Source organism: Poromitra crassiceps, assembly GCF_964638095.1.
Source record: "Poromitra crassiceps genome assembly, contig: HAP1_SCAFFOLD_85, whole genome shotgun sequence".
Classification (NCBI taxonomy): Eukaryota; Metazoa; Chordata; class Actinopteri; order Beryciformes; family Melamphaidae; genus Poromitra; species Poromitra crassiceps.
The window spans coordinates 753,026-766,790 of record NW_028152246.1 but is presented as its reverse complement, the minus strand read 5'-3'; the positions used below and the strand labels follow the sequence as shown (position 1 = coordinate 766,790).

The window sequence follows — 13,765 nt, the reverse complement described above, 5'->3', positions numbered from 1 at the left end:
TAATTGTTTAGTTGATTAAAAGTCCAAACATTGACTGAGTTATTTAACTGTAACAACTTTGAATGTATTAGTGGTAATGAAACCTGTGAATGATAAAGAAATTGCTTTGGCCAAGCTACATCCTTAAGAGATCCTCGGGTAGTTTCGTCTCAGCAAGAAATGAAGATGAAGCACTTTTTGAAACGCGGGGAAACACTCATAAACAGTCTTCCTTTATTAAAAAAAAGATAAACTTCCATCCTAGAAAAGAGTGCACTCTCTTCCTTAAAGGCAGATCCAAGTCTTGTTTTTTAAGACCTTCAGGATGTTCTTAGAATGGAAGCCATCCCACAGACTGAGTCTAGAGTCTGGGTTAAAAGGCATCTGATATCTGGTCTTGGCTTGCAGGGACAAACTCCCCCATGCCGTAAACATTTGAGAAAATGGAGAGAGAGAGAGGGGTAGCCCATTACAAGTCTCAAGTGTGATGTCGGATTGTCTAGCGTCCAATGTACTGACCACTGAGCTGAAACCTGTCTCCATTCACCCAATCTGATTCCACCTGCATGGTTATGACTGGCCCTCTCTGTGTGCATAGACCAGTTGTGCCTTGCTGACCAGCCGGCGGGCGTGTCTCTGGTCCTGAACGCCTGCTTTCAACACGCTGCTCTCCGTCAACAAGGCCGCGCGGCCCAGCGAGTCCACGCCCGCCTTTGCCAGGGCCGCGGCGTACATGGGCAGGCCAATGGAGACGAGCCAGTCGGACACGGTGCTGATGTTACCCGAGGACAGAGGCTTCCGGCACATCTCCGTCAACCCTCCAGACGGGATCTGAGGAACAGGACGGAGGAAAGACCATATTAAGTCCCCTTGCTGATGATGTCATGATGATATGGATGGCGGCCATAGTGGAGGTACTCATACAACACAACTCAGAGCTGCAAACTCTCACTCAAATGAGCCTCTTCTCACTCTCACACCACACCTCCTATTTCTCACTCCAAAGTTCTCTTTTGGGTCCCTGGATCAAAAGGTTTGGGAACCCCGGCCCGTATAGCCTACAGGCTTGAACGTTTATTTCCTGACTTAATCCAAGAGATTAGGTGGTGTAGAAATGCCAGCTTCCAAGTTTTATCCCTGATTTTAAAACATAGCAGGACGCCAATGCTTGTTCATATTTTATTGTATACATTTTCAACCATCATTTTCTCTGGTTCTGGGTCTATAAGATGATAATTTATTCAGATCTATTTGGATAGACCTGAGAGACTAAATTGGGGAGTGCCGGATGATGGGAGTGACTTGGTGAGGAGCATAGATCTTTCTTTTTCGAAGTTTGCAGACAAATGTGTAATATCTGGAGTATATCTAAAATGCTACCAAACAAACACACATCAAGGATGCTAACTCCTGAAGAGTGAAGAAGGTGGCAGATCAGGGCAGAAACAAAATCACTCAGAAATCATTTGCTAAAGTGCCTTATTTTGGGATCAAAAAGGCCACAGAGAGGTCGAGTAGGTCTATTTACCATGAATAATGCTAATTTTAATATGAACAAAAACACGCGTTGCCATCCCCGTCATTGTTACGCCTATATATAACTCTGCGTTCTCCACTGGACCTCCATGTTGGCGCCAGCGGTGGTTGCTAGGAGATTTGTGACACAACCGCAAAGCCTCTCTTTCCCAGCCTGCATTGATGTTTTATGGGAAAGCCTCATTAAGCTCATAAAAGTCTGGCTCTATGATTTTATAATTATCACCGTTCATACAGAAGAAGTAGCTGTGTTCATTTACAGCCATGCGGTGTTGTTTGCGGAGCTCCTTGACACAGAGCTGGTCCATGGTGGAGGCCACGTCCTTGAAGGGCTGCACCAGGTCCTGAGAGTATCGCTGCACCAGAGGCTGGGGCATCCCTCAGCAGCCATGCTGGAGGACGGGACGGATGGAGAGAAGAGAGAAAGAGTGATATGTAACACAGGTGAATTGAACATTCTGCCATATACACACTCACCTATCCACAGTCCTGTATAATGATTGGACAAGCAAAACTGTCAACTCAAACACCTGAGCCAATCGGCTGCAGGCTTTTCAGCCCTGCACCCGCCCCCTTTTCTTGGTCTGGGAGGAGGAAATCACTGCCTCACTCTCTCACTCCATGGCACCACTCACACCTGCTGAGAGCAGACCCCACACCTTGATGCAAGCAGGCCACAAACCTTGATGCAAGCAGGCCACAAAGCTTGACTCATGTTCACCTTGACTGACATCGGACATTTGGAACCTGAATATTGGAAACTGGATGCAACACTGCTTTTTACACCACATGGTGTCTGATCTGAGGAACTGATGTCCTGCTGCTGTTGTGGAGGAAACCGTGGATGCGAATACTGGATGGGCTTCATAGCTGGAGCTAATGGATGGCGAGCTAAACCAGAAGAACCGTGAACTCTGGGCAGGCCTCAAGCCTAACTCACTCCTACCATAGGCCCCATTCCCCTTGGGTGGTAGAACTTTACACACTAGTCTTTAATCATTTTTTCTCTCCCCTTCTCCCGCATTGCACTCTACAGGTCATATGGGTTGTGCAATTATTGTCATAACAATTGTCAAACTTAAAGCACTTTAGTCACAATAGTCACTTTACAGTGTGAACTGAATTGAAGGCTTTATGGGATTGTGCAATTGCATAGTATTTATGACGGGGAAGAAGATGGGAATGAAATAGAATAGAAATGTGATTATTTGACTCTATGAATTGATTTGAACATTGATGGACTGAACGGAAATCACCACTAGTAGTGCTACTTTACAGAAGGTGTAAACCCACTCTTTTTGTTATCTAAAAGGCCTCTTTATATTTACTTTATTTGTTATTTTTCTTGATTTATTTCAAGTGTTTTTTGTTATGCATTTTCATTTTGTTGATCTAATACAAACCGGTTCTTGCAGTTCTGTGTCGGTGTGCTCATTACTCTTCCACCAGCTCCATAGTCAAACCTGGAACTAGTCCATACTCTACTGTATACTTGATTATATATGTCTCCTATTTACACTTATTCCAGCATAAGTGCTACAGATACATTGGACATGACTACACAGAAAGACCAGTACAGTTGCATAAAATAAAACTAGTAAAAAAACTGGATATATCCACATTAAGGGAGATTGAGATCAAATGTCACAATATCAACACTGACTTTACCCATCCAAGACTATGAAGCCACAGACGATAACACAAAATGGATTCAAGACCCCCATTTAATATGGTCACAGAGTTAGTGGAGTCTGAATGAGGACCGCATGTTCCCGGAAACATGGATTGGGTTGATGTAAAGGAGCGTTTTGACTTTATATGCTCATTGTGGACAATATGAGGATGGAGAAGCTCTGATCTGGTTGTTTATGGGTGAATGAAGCAGACTAACGATGTCACATCACAGGGCAGGAGGAGCTGTGCTGGCTGGCTAATAAGCACAATCTCAAAGGGAGCCAGGGAGATATGAAGACGGTCATTAAAATGTCTGATTTAAGTGTAGGAGGTAGAATGAGAGGAAGAACGAAAGAAAGAAAGACCACATGTGCAACAAGTCAAAACATGATTAAAGACCTTGTGAGCAGTAAGAAGGAAAACGCTTGGCAGAAAACCCATGAACTAACTTTCTTTCTTTCTCTCTCTCTCCACTTCCTCTCATTCTCTCTCTCTCTAGACACCTGGAGCGGAGGCGGCTCTCCAGCAAAGTCCGGTCAGGTCGGCCAAACTGGACCGGAGGTGCGAGGGATGATGGAGGAGAGGAGAGGAGGGAGGGAGAGCTGGCCATACAGCCCGGCAGCATCCTGTCTGAAGTAGTGTACACACTGCCAGGTCAGCAGGGCTCACAGGCAGCCAGCAGCCACACAGGTTCGATCAGATCTTTAGCGGTCGTCTATTTGACCTTTGGCAGTATCGACAAATTGGAGTAGTGTGATGATTGCATTCATATTATTGGGTAAATGTTGCTACAGCGCGCAGTGTGCCGGTGGTGTCTGTGCCACTCCACTTCTGACTAATAGGAATCCAGCAGAGCTGTGGTCTTGCACACTGTTTCACACCTCATCCCCTGATGCCTCTGTGTGTGTGCGCGTGTGCGTGCGCGCGTGCACGTGTGTTTATCCTGGCAGCATCAGGGGGCACCACCATGTTAAAGGGGCTCAGCCTGGGGTCTGGCGAGTGGCAGAGTATTTTATAGCGTTCAAACAAACTGGCATAAGCCAGCAGCGAGCACACTCACCGGTGTTTTCAAAGTTTCGGTGCACGGCACAGGAGGTACTTAGTAGGAGAAAGAGCCAGCACACAAAAATGTCCTTTCGTTGAGTTTATTCCAGCACACCAGGTACAGCACACGGACGTTTCAGCCTAACGGCCTTCTTCACGCTGAAGACCTGGTGTGCTGGAATAAACTCAACGAAAGGACATTTTTGTGTGCTGGCTCTCTATCTCCTACTGAATATTTTATAGGCCCGTCTGCCTTCAGTGACATTCAGCCCGTAAACTTAACAGTCTGAACCGCATCACAGTAATACTCAGCCCGCCGCTATCCCCCCTCATAGGCAGCTTCTTTATTATTTCATGCGCGCGCACACACACACACACACACACACACACACACACACACACACACACACACACACCTCTCAGCATCCTGGGACCGAGCGATGCAGGGTGAACCACATCCAACATTAATCTGGATGGATGGCCATGGGGCTAAAATAAATGTTGATGTGAAATTACATTAAATTATATGATTTTATGACACTTTACATTCAAAACCTTATGTGTATGTATGTGTCACTTAAATTGCACCCCTGTCAGTTATGTATGCCCTATGTATGCACTAATTTTTCTATATCTTCCTTTTAAACCTTTTTGTACCTCACCTGTCGAGGGACTATGGATGGAAATTAGCTAAGGCTATAACCCGGCACATTTACATGCAAATGTTCATTAATGTTGCACTGTCCCTGAAATAAATAAATAAATAAAATAAAATAAATAAAATCTAAAATAGGTCTTAGATTAAAGGAGAACTTACCTCCAAAACACTTTTTTTCAGCTTTTAACCAATATATATGACTTTGGGGGTGATGTGTGAAGAATTCTGGTCAGAATCTCCACATTTGACACCAAACTGTTGCCATTTTACCATTACCATTCAGCAGCATAACTGGCATAAGCGCCCTCTAAGGGTCAAACACTGCTTTTTTTTTCTCAAATGAATGGGAGATTAGGGGCACACTGACGTCACAGTGCCCCCAAAGACTATGGGATTTCAAGATAATTACTCCCCTACCCCCCCTGTACCCTTTCGGCTCCTCAGAACTCCAAGCCTATTCTTATTGAAGTTTGCTCTTAAAATACTGAACCAAACGTCGTCAAAGTTGGCACATGTCTTAATTATAGTTAGTTTCCCGCTGAATGTGTCACTACTTTATTAATATCTTACCTGGATAAGCTCGAATGATGATGTATATATTATCAGTCCGAGTTGGAAGCAGCTGTCTCCAGCCCAGGCATGCGGGAGAGAGTCGTACTGTAAACCTCATGCACTAGCTCCAAGCTCCGCGGGCGCGCGCAGCAGAGCAGAGCTCTCTGTGCTCTGAGAGCAGAGAGAGCAGTCTGATATTTCCGCAAACAAATATGGTCGCAGTTTAGCGCACATGTAAAATATAACGCTATACTACGACGTGACAACGTGACAAAGCTTCTCTAAACACATCGGCTACTATCATATTTCCCTGCATCCCTCCTACTGAGATTATATCGGTAATGATTTTGCACAGACTGAATGCGCGGAGGAGGAGGAGGAGAGATCTGCAGCTGTGCCCTGAGTAGCCCTGAGAGACACTCGCCTCGCTCCGACTACTGTGCCTGTCTGTGAAAAGCGTCCTGTCCAGTCGCACCTTCGCAAACAGATGCGGGATTCCCTCAATCCTGTGCCCAATCTCAGACTGTATTCTCTAAATCGCACACCAGCTATTTTTGTCTGTGTTTGTTTGTTGCTCCGTGAGGTTAGAGCGCCCCATGCATGCAGCAGGCTGTTTCGCCAGCCGGGGTCTGGCAGGAGGGAGGAGGCGCAGGCAGCCTGCACTGCGCTGAGAGGAAAACTTTTGCACAACTTTTAACAAGAATCACGAAAAGCCCCCAAACTAAAATGAAAAAGGGACTATATGGCAACTTGGACGAGGGAATGACGTAGAGAAATCTCGCATTGTGTTACCCCAGAACGGGGGGTTTGTTGTATTGTGCGGTGTGCTGCTGTAACGAGCCCACGTCACTTTGCTCTCGTAACGTAGTTTAACACACTGCCATAGAGATACATGCAGAAAAATAATTAAATTTCTAGTTCGCCACTGAATTACCAAATTGATATAACTATCAACCATTTTGAGCAAAGCTCTTTCCAAACAGGCCACCAGCGTTGGCTAGTTGTTGATATTTATAAAGATATGGCCCCTCTCAAATAAATTATTTTTGAGGCAGTAGGCAAACTGTAATGGCGTCGATTTCCGAAAAAGAATCTTGACTTCAACACAGCCAAAGAGTCTAGTATAGACAAGAGCATATGTCATTTCTTGGTTTTTTCCATAGGTATTTTCAAATCACTGTTCTAATACATATCTAGGGGGTAAGTCCTCCTTTAAGCAGTAAACGCACATCTCACCTTTAAGAACAGGGTTTCCACGTTTCCGTGTGTTTTGTAGAGTCGTGCCACGCCCTCTTCATTGGCCACTGAAAGGACATTCTGAAGGCCCTTTGCTACAGACAGAGGAGAGGGAGTCAGTCAGTCAGACAGAACAACCCCCTGGCCTGATACTATATGATAATCTGCTCATGATCAGCTATATATGCCATATATGCCATAAAGCCAAATGATCTCTCCCAACTCAGACATTTAGAAGCATGTCTGTTAGATAAAAAAAACTGGATCGGTTCAAATTTTTTGTTATTAACTCATTGAGTGCCAGCCACTTTTGGAGAACGGACGCTCCCAGTGCCAGAGTTTCAGAGCGTTTTCAGTGATTTCTCGAGGCCCACAGAATATTGTGTGATATTACTATGTAAACACCGAACACGCACAAAGAACGACGAGACTCTATTGTATCAGCAGCAAAAAAAAGTTTATTGATATCTTTTTCCGTTCTTTAGTTATCAGCCGGAGAAGATAGGTCAAAAACAGCAAAAACACGCGTTTCCATCTAGAAGCTGAGATATTGAACCTTTTGTGAAATTAAGCATTTCAAGCAAATCACTGACTCTGAAACTAATATTTTCTGACCTGAAACATCTGAACAGTAATTTCCTTCAATATAACAGCACCCCCACCCCCCTCTACTGCAAACTCCTCCTCCGTGGGTGTGTCTCTGGTGGCTTTGCTCGCTCTGCTGCTTGTCAGGCGAGTCTCTGCTGCTTGCGGATCCACGTTCGGATGGCCGCCGCTCGTCGGGGGAGTCTGGATCGGGCTCGCCTCGCTCGTTTCTGGGGTTTCGGTTGTGAGCTGGGATGAAGCTGCGTCCGATTCTGGGCTTTCTGGGCTTTCTGCTGCGCGTTTCAAAGTGTGCTGCACCCAGAGTCTATTTTCGGAGCCCCCCACCGTTGTGCGCCGGGCTCCCAGCGCGACAGCGAAAAGCATGAGAATGGTTTCATCACGGCTTTTTCTGCTGTTTTTACTCAACTTTCTCTAATCTGGAGAGCACTGTCGCCACCTAATGGGTCGGTAAAATAGGTTATACACATTCAACATGCCCCAAAATTTTACAGGAGATGGATCTGGCTTTGATCCACGTCCCACCGTCAAAAAACGCAATTGACGAACATACTCGTCCTTGGCACTCTACGTTACTAAACGAAATGACGAACATACTCGTCCTTGGCACTCAATGAGTTAAATGCTTCTAAAACAGAGTTATTAGTTATTAGATCTACTAAACATGAGAAATTGTTCCTGAATTTTTGTGTAAATATTGATGGCTGTATTGTCCCTGAAAGTCCTACTGTTAAAAACCTCGGAGTGATTTTTGATTCTAATTTATCGTTCCAGTCTCATATAGCAGCTATTACCAAGACATCATTTTTTCATCTTCGTAATGTTGCCAAAATCCACTCTATTTTATCTCTGCGCGACGCCGAAACTGTAATTCATGCATTAGTTTCCTCTAGACTTGATTACTGTAATGTCTTCTCTCTGGCCTCCCTAGTTGTGCTACGAGAAGTCTTCAGCTGGTACAGAATGCTGCAGCTAGAATATTGACTAACACTAGAAAATGTAATCATATCACTCCCATTCTGGCCTCGCTTCACTGGTTACCAGTATATGCTAGAGCTGATGTTAAGGTTCTTCTTTTAACATATAAGGCTGGCTGTGCACCACCGTATTTATTAGAACTTCTTACACTTTATGTACCGGCACGCCCCCTCCGCTCTTTCCATGCTGGTCTTCTAGCCATTCCCGTGGTTAAGAAATCGGTTGGTTCGAGAGCCTTTGCTTACCGCGCCGCCTATCTGTGGAACAAACTTCCACTATATGTTAGGGAATCTAGTTCAGTTGACATTTTTAAATCAAGACTGAAAACACACCTTTTTTCTCTGCACTACGGCCTTCCTTAAAACTACGGTTGGGTTTGTCACATTTTAAAACACCCCTTTTATTTTGGATGTTTTTTTAATGTGGCTGTTTTACTGTTTTACTAGTTTTTATTCATTTATTTATTTTATTTGTATTCGAACACCCCTTTTAACTTGTTGTTTTTTAATGTGGCCCTCACTTGTGTTTGTTTTGTTTGTAAACATCCTTTTAACATACATTTTTAGAGCATTGTTTGTTATAATTTGTCCTATGCTCTTTTTTAAGTCTAAAGTGTACTGGGACCATGCTTCATGGTGATTTTGCACTTTAAATAAAAATTGATTGATTGATCTGATGTATAGTTTGATGTATGTATAGTTTGATGTATAGTTACCAGAGGAGAAAGCTCATCCGAATGGAGGCACTGTGTCACCCAGGTTTCAGGAGATGTGCTCGTCCTGCCGGGCAGTGGTACCCCCTCCAGCAGAGAGGTCAGAGAGTATCTGGAGCAGGGATCTGAGGTCGAAGGGAGCAGAAGATGAATTCATGCTCATCTAATGTTGGATAAGCAGCAGCAACATTCATCACCGCACAGCATAGCTATAAGCATGCATTCATCCCCATGTTTCTGAGATGACAGGTGGCTCTCTAGGTTAGACAATGGTTAGATAGCAAGCTACAATCTGCAATGTTGTACACATGCATTTGGGTTTCTCAGAAAATAGGACCATCCGAGGAGCACCTGAATGCAACTAGGGATGTCGATGGTTAACCGTTAACCGTTTAACTGCCGACAACGTCATTGGTCGGTTAAGCATGTCGGTCAAACGGTTAATTTGCATATTAAATTGGCATACAACGTGTTGCCAATATGGTGTTTTTTTCCTCCTTCGCGGTAAGCAACAATGTTAACGTAGCCTAAGTAGTTACTGTAGCCGCATTATATAGGAATTAAAAGCTCCTGCCACTGCCAGAACAACATTAATTTAGAGAAAGGCTTTTCCAAATGCAAAAACTGCCCCTCTCACTGTCCGCCTCTCCCCCCGCGTGCGAGATGTGCTCTGTGATAAACTCAGCGCCACACCCCTGCCTCCCCTCTGCTTTGACCAGACGGGAGAAGACGCCCTGCCCTGTGCAGCCTACAGCGAGCCTGTCAGTCATGCTCCTTCTGTGTTCCAGCCGCTGTCATGAAACCATGAGGTTACTTTCAATGACGTGTTTCAAAACAAGCTGCGTCTTCCACATCGATTCACTGAGGAATCCACACTTTTACCGTAAATTGAGTTCTCCCCGGGTCTGTCTGTCTCTCAGGTGTAATAATCCCACAACGATTACAGCAAGAGTGAGAATGCTCTTCTAAACACATCGGCTATTAATATATAATTATTTCTCTGCATCTCATATTAGATCGGTAAAAAGTTTGGACAGACTGCTTTATTTCATTTGTTCATCCTCCCGAGTCCCGCAATGCTGACAGCTGTCAGTGTGCGGACTTGCTGCACTCGTCATGACGTGCAGCCGGACACACAGAGAGCATAATAGCCACCTACAGCCCTCGTCGCAGATAAAGAGAGAGAGGGAGAAGGGTGGAGAGAGAAGCAAACTATTTTTTGCCGATCTCAAAAGCAGGTAAACCACTGTTGAATTAGTGAGAATGTCAGAAGGAGGAGAGAGCAATAAGCGCTTCGTCAGTGCGCCCTGCAGCGTGGAGGCTTGGGGCAGTGTCGATGTGCTCTCCAAAGTGGAAATTTGTTCAATTAGCGACACGTTTCGTTCTGAGCTTTTAAAATTAGTTTCTGCTGGTTTTATTAGACTATTTCTGACACCTGCAGTAAGATAATTCATTTGAGAATTGTGAGTATGGGGTTTTTCCTCCGTATTTCCCCCTTCTGCAATGCGTGCAGCTCCTATCATAGCCTATCTCATAGCCTATCGGAGGAATGTTTTTGTTTAGTGTGCTGGAGGATTCAACTTGTCTTCTCGTTTTGTTAATGTGTTTTTTTCTGCTTGTAGATGTAAAAAATAAACGCTTTATAATGGGGGGAAAATCAAGCATTTGTTGTGGTAATAGTTTAATGTGGCACAGACAGTCAAATAGCGCATTTTAATCTTCTCGGTTAACCGACAATTGTCGGCTAATGAGGGTCGGTTGTCGGTCAAGAAAAATTATGATTTTCGACATCCCTAAATGCAACATTACTACCATTGACCATAACCCCCGAGCTCTCTGTGACCCTCTCTCACCTTGGATATTCAGAGTGATGTCCAGACTGCCGAGCAGCGCAGGCACCGACACAGAGCAGGCGTACGTCCCCTCATTTGAGATCTTGACGAGGGGCAGGGTGAAGGAGGCGTCCCCCCCCCGGCCAGGCCCTTCAGCCTGACCCCGGTGCCCTGCGTCTGCCCCGACCGGCTGCTGTAGCTGAACAGCTTGGTCCTCTCCCCGCGATGCTGCCGGTACCACTCCACGTTGACGTTCGGCCCCCGGTGGTCGATGGCAAACTGGCACTGGAGCTTCTGTTGGGACTGTAGGCTCGCTCGCACCCATGGAGAAATGGTTTGTAGAACCATGGTGGCTGGAAAAGCACATGATGACACAGAAGCACACAGATACACTTTTAAACAAGGGTTATAACGGTTTGCCAATACATGCATTGGGAGATGCAACAGTGATTTCCAAAGTTGAAAAAGTGACTTGTCCAATGATCGCCGAGGGGGACTAATGATTAGCCAATCAGCATCAATAAACAGATTAGCCAATCAGCATCAATAAACAGCGCAAAGGGTGGGACTAACGCTGTTGTCAAGCTGTCGGACCAAACAACAATGGTGACTGCGATAGACGCTGCTATCAAGGCTGATCTAAATCGATTAAAAGTACCAATTACAAACGGCAGTCTGCTTTGAAGACATTTATTCAAAGGGGAAATGTTTGTTTTGTTCTCCCAACTGGATTATATTCAGGCAGATATGTTGGTCTCTAGTGGGGAGAGTTGCAGCAGCACATGCTAGCACATGCTTCCTCCGACACATGTGCAGTCGTCAGCCGCTTGTTTTCACCTGACAGCGAGGAGTTTCACCAGCAGGACATAGCGCGTCGGAGGATCACCTTATTCCACCCAGTTCCCCTCCCCCCCAAACAGGCACCCAGACCGACCGTCTCTGTCCCCGATGACGGGCTGGCTGAGGTAGTCCTCCTGCACGAGGGTGTGCCTGAGGAAGCTTGTGAGGGTGAACAGGCCCTGGCTGTGTCTGAGCGTGCAGGTGAACCACAGGTCGTAGTCCTGGGCCCCATGGCCCGGCCAGCACACCTGGATGCCCCTTGTGCTGAACCACCGCAGCTCACACTCCAGCTGCTCTTCATCCACCCCCTCCACATACCCCTGCAGGTCCACCTTAGACACTGCAGGAGAGTAGAATAGAATAGAATAGAGAAAGTTGAGTAAATACAGTTGTTTGAAGGAGAGATGTATCAATGTAAACTAAAAATGCAGTAGATAATCCAAAGCAAATATTTAAATAAAAATACAACATTTTATTTCCTAATGATTTGAATTGTGTGGTTTTTATGCAAATAACCAATAGATGACAATAACAAAGTAAAAGGATAACATTTTGAATTTTGTACAGTTTACACTGACTTGAGGATGGGTGAAATTCTTTTTTCATACGGTTTCCGGGACAGTGGTGAAAAAAGTGAGTCTGGAACCTTGAATAAGGCTCTCACATTGTGTTACCCAAGCTTTTAACCAGCGCTGTTGTACTTTTGCATTTCTTTTGGTGAAAGTAATGTAATAAGTTTACTCTAATACACAGTGTAAAGAAACATTAATTTCAAATGAAAGTTACCATTACATTTTGAAAGTAACTTGCCCAACACATAATAGAATAGAATAGAATAGAATAGATCAGAGTTTTCAAAGTAGGATGCGGGCATCCCCAAGCAGTTTCAGGGGAGGCTCAGCGATTGGAAGTGAAAAGATATTAAATTAGTTATTACATTAATTATCAAACGGAGATCACATAGAATAGCTTAAATGTATGTGATTTGGTTAAAGATAGTTCAGAGATACCGTCATTTTGGGGGGAATTTTACTGTTTTTCCCTACATTTCCAGAGTCGGAAACAAATTAAATCTTGTTATGTATTTGGTGTAGTCTGATGAGTCTGACGTATAACACTAACAGCAATATCAGGCTGTATATGGGATAAAATTACATCATCATGAACATCCCATAGGCATCCAGGAATGGAGCGAGGGGGCGCCTTTTTCCCAAGCTTTGTCTGGGGGGGATCACACAGTCACAGACTTTGAAAAGCCCTGGAATAGATAGTTGTCAGTGTCTAGCTCAAAGCCATACCCATGAGCAGGAAGGTGGTGATGCAGGGGTTAACAGGAGGGTCTCCTCTGTGGCCAAACTGCAGCACAGCGTCTCAAGGATGAACTGGGTCTCCATGTGGCCTTCCTGGTTCAAAAACACCCGCTCATCAAAGAACACAGGGCAGCCAGGACGTCTGAGACAGACACAGCTAGCAGTGCTAGCTAGCACGAGTAGACAAGGGTCTTTAAGATTAAACAACAACACATGCTTATTCATTGGTAGAAACCCGTTCCTGCTGCTTAACGGCCATACAGAACAGCTTCCATGACAGCCTGGACAACTTTCGCTTTAATTTCCTGAGGAACCAGACCGCGCAACCCGACTACAGCGAGGAGAACATGTTCCTACAGCCAAAGAACTTAACGCTACATACGAGGGATTGGATAATATATTGTTGTTCCATTGCAACATCAACACAGAAATCCGCCATTTTGTCCTGGAGGAGACACTTCTGATTGGCTGTCATGTTTCTCTGCTGTTGTCCCATTGGCCAAGCGGGTGTTTTTTCAGACCAAAATGGCGGCAGAGCTGTTTCCAAAAAAAGTAGTATATCTACTCTTGCCTTCAACACTCTTTGCTCCAGCTAAGTTGCGTTCAAGTGCTGCTGGGAATGTTCGAGACATGACCATCAAACCTGGAAAACAAGACGTTCTGCAACTTAACATTCTAAATGAACGATTTACATCGACAAAAATTCTTCCATTTTGCTTAATTTCAACAATATGGTTGTTGTTTTACATCCCTGCACTACACCACTTCAATCAATATTTGCAGTACGCCCGGAAAAGATGTGAATCCCCGA

General features: G+C 44.8%; 1 protein-coding gene across 1 annotated transcript; it reads right to left on the bottom strand.

The window, feature by feature from the left end:
- Positions 1–1,895: 1,895 nt before the first annotated feature.
- Positions 1,896–13,023, bottom strand: LOC310800806 (uncharacterized protein; the record flags this gene model as incomplete). The annotated part of the gene is made up of 5 exons (XM_083664722.1): positions 12,943–13,023; positions 11,739–11,984; positions 10,891–11,157; positions 6,680–6,774; positions 1,896–1,907 (listed from the first exon to the last, which is right to left on the bottom strand). Exons 1-5 carry the CDS (start codon positions 12,944–12,946, stop codon positions 1,896–1,898), a joined length of 624 nt encoding a protein of 207 aa, XP_083520848.1. The 5' UTR covers positions 12,947–13,023.
- Positions 13,024–13,765: the final 742 nt, after the last annotated feature.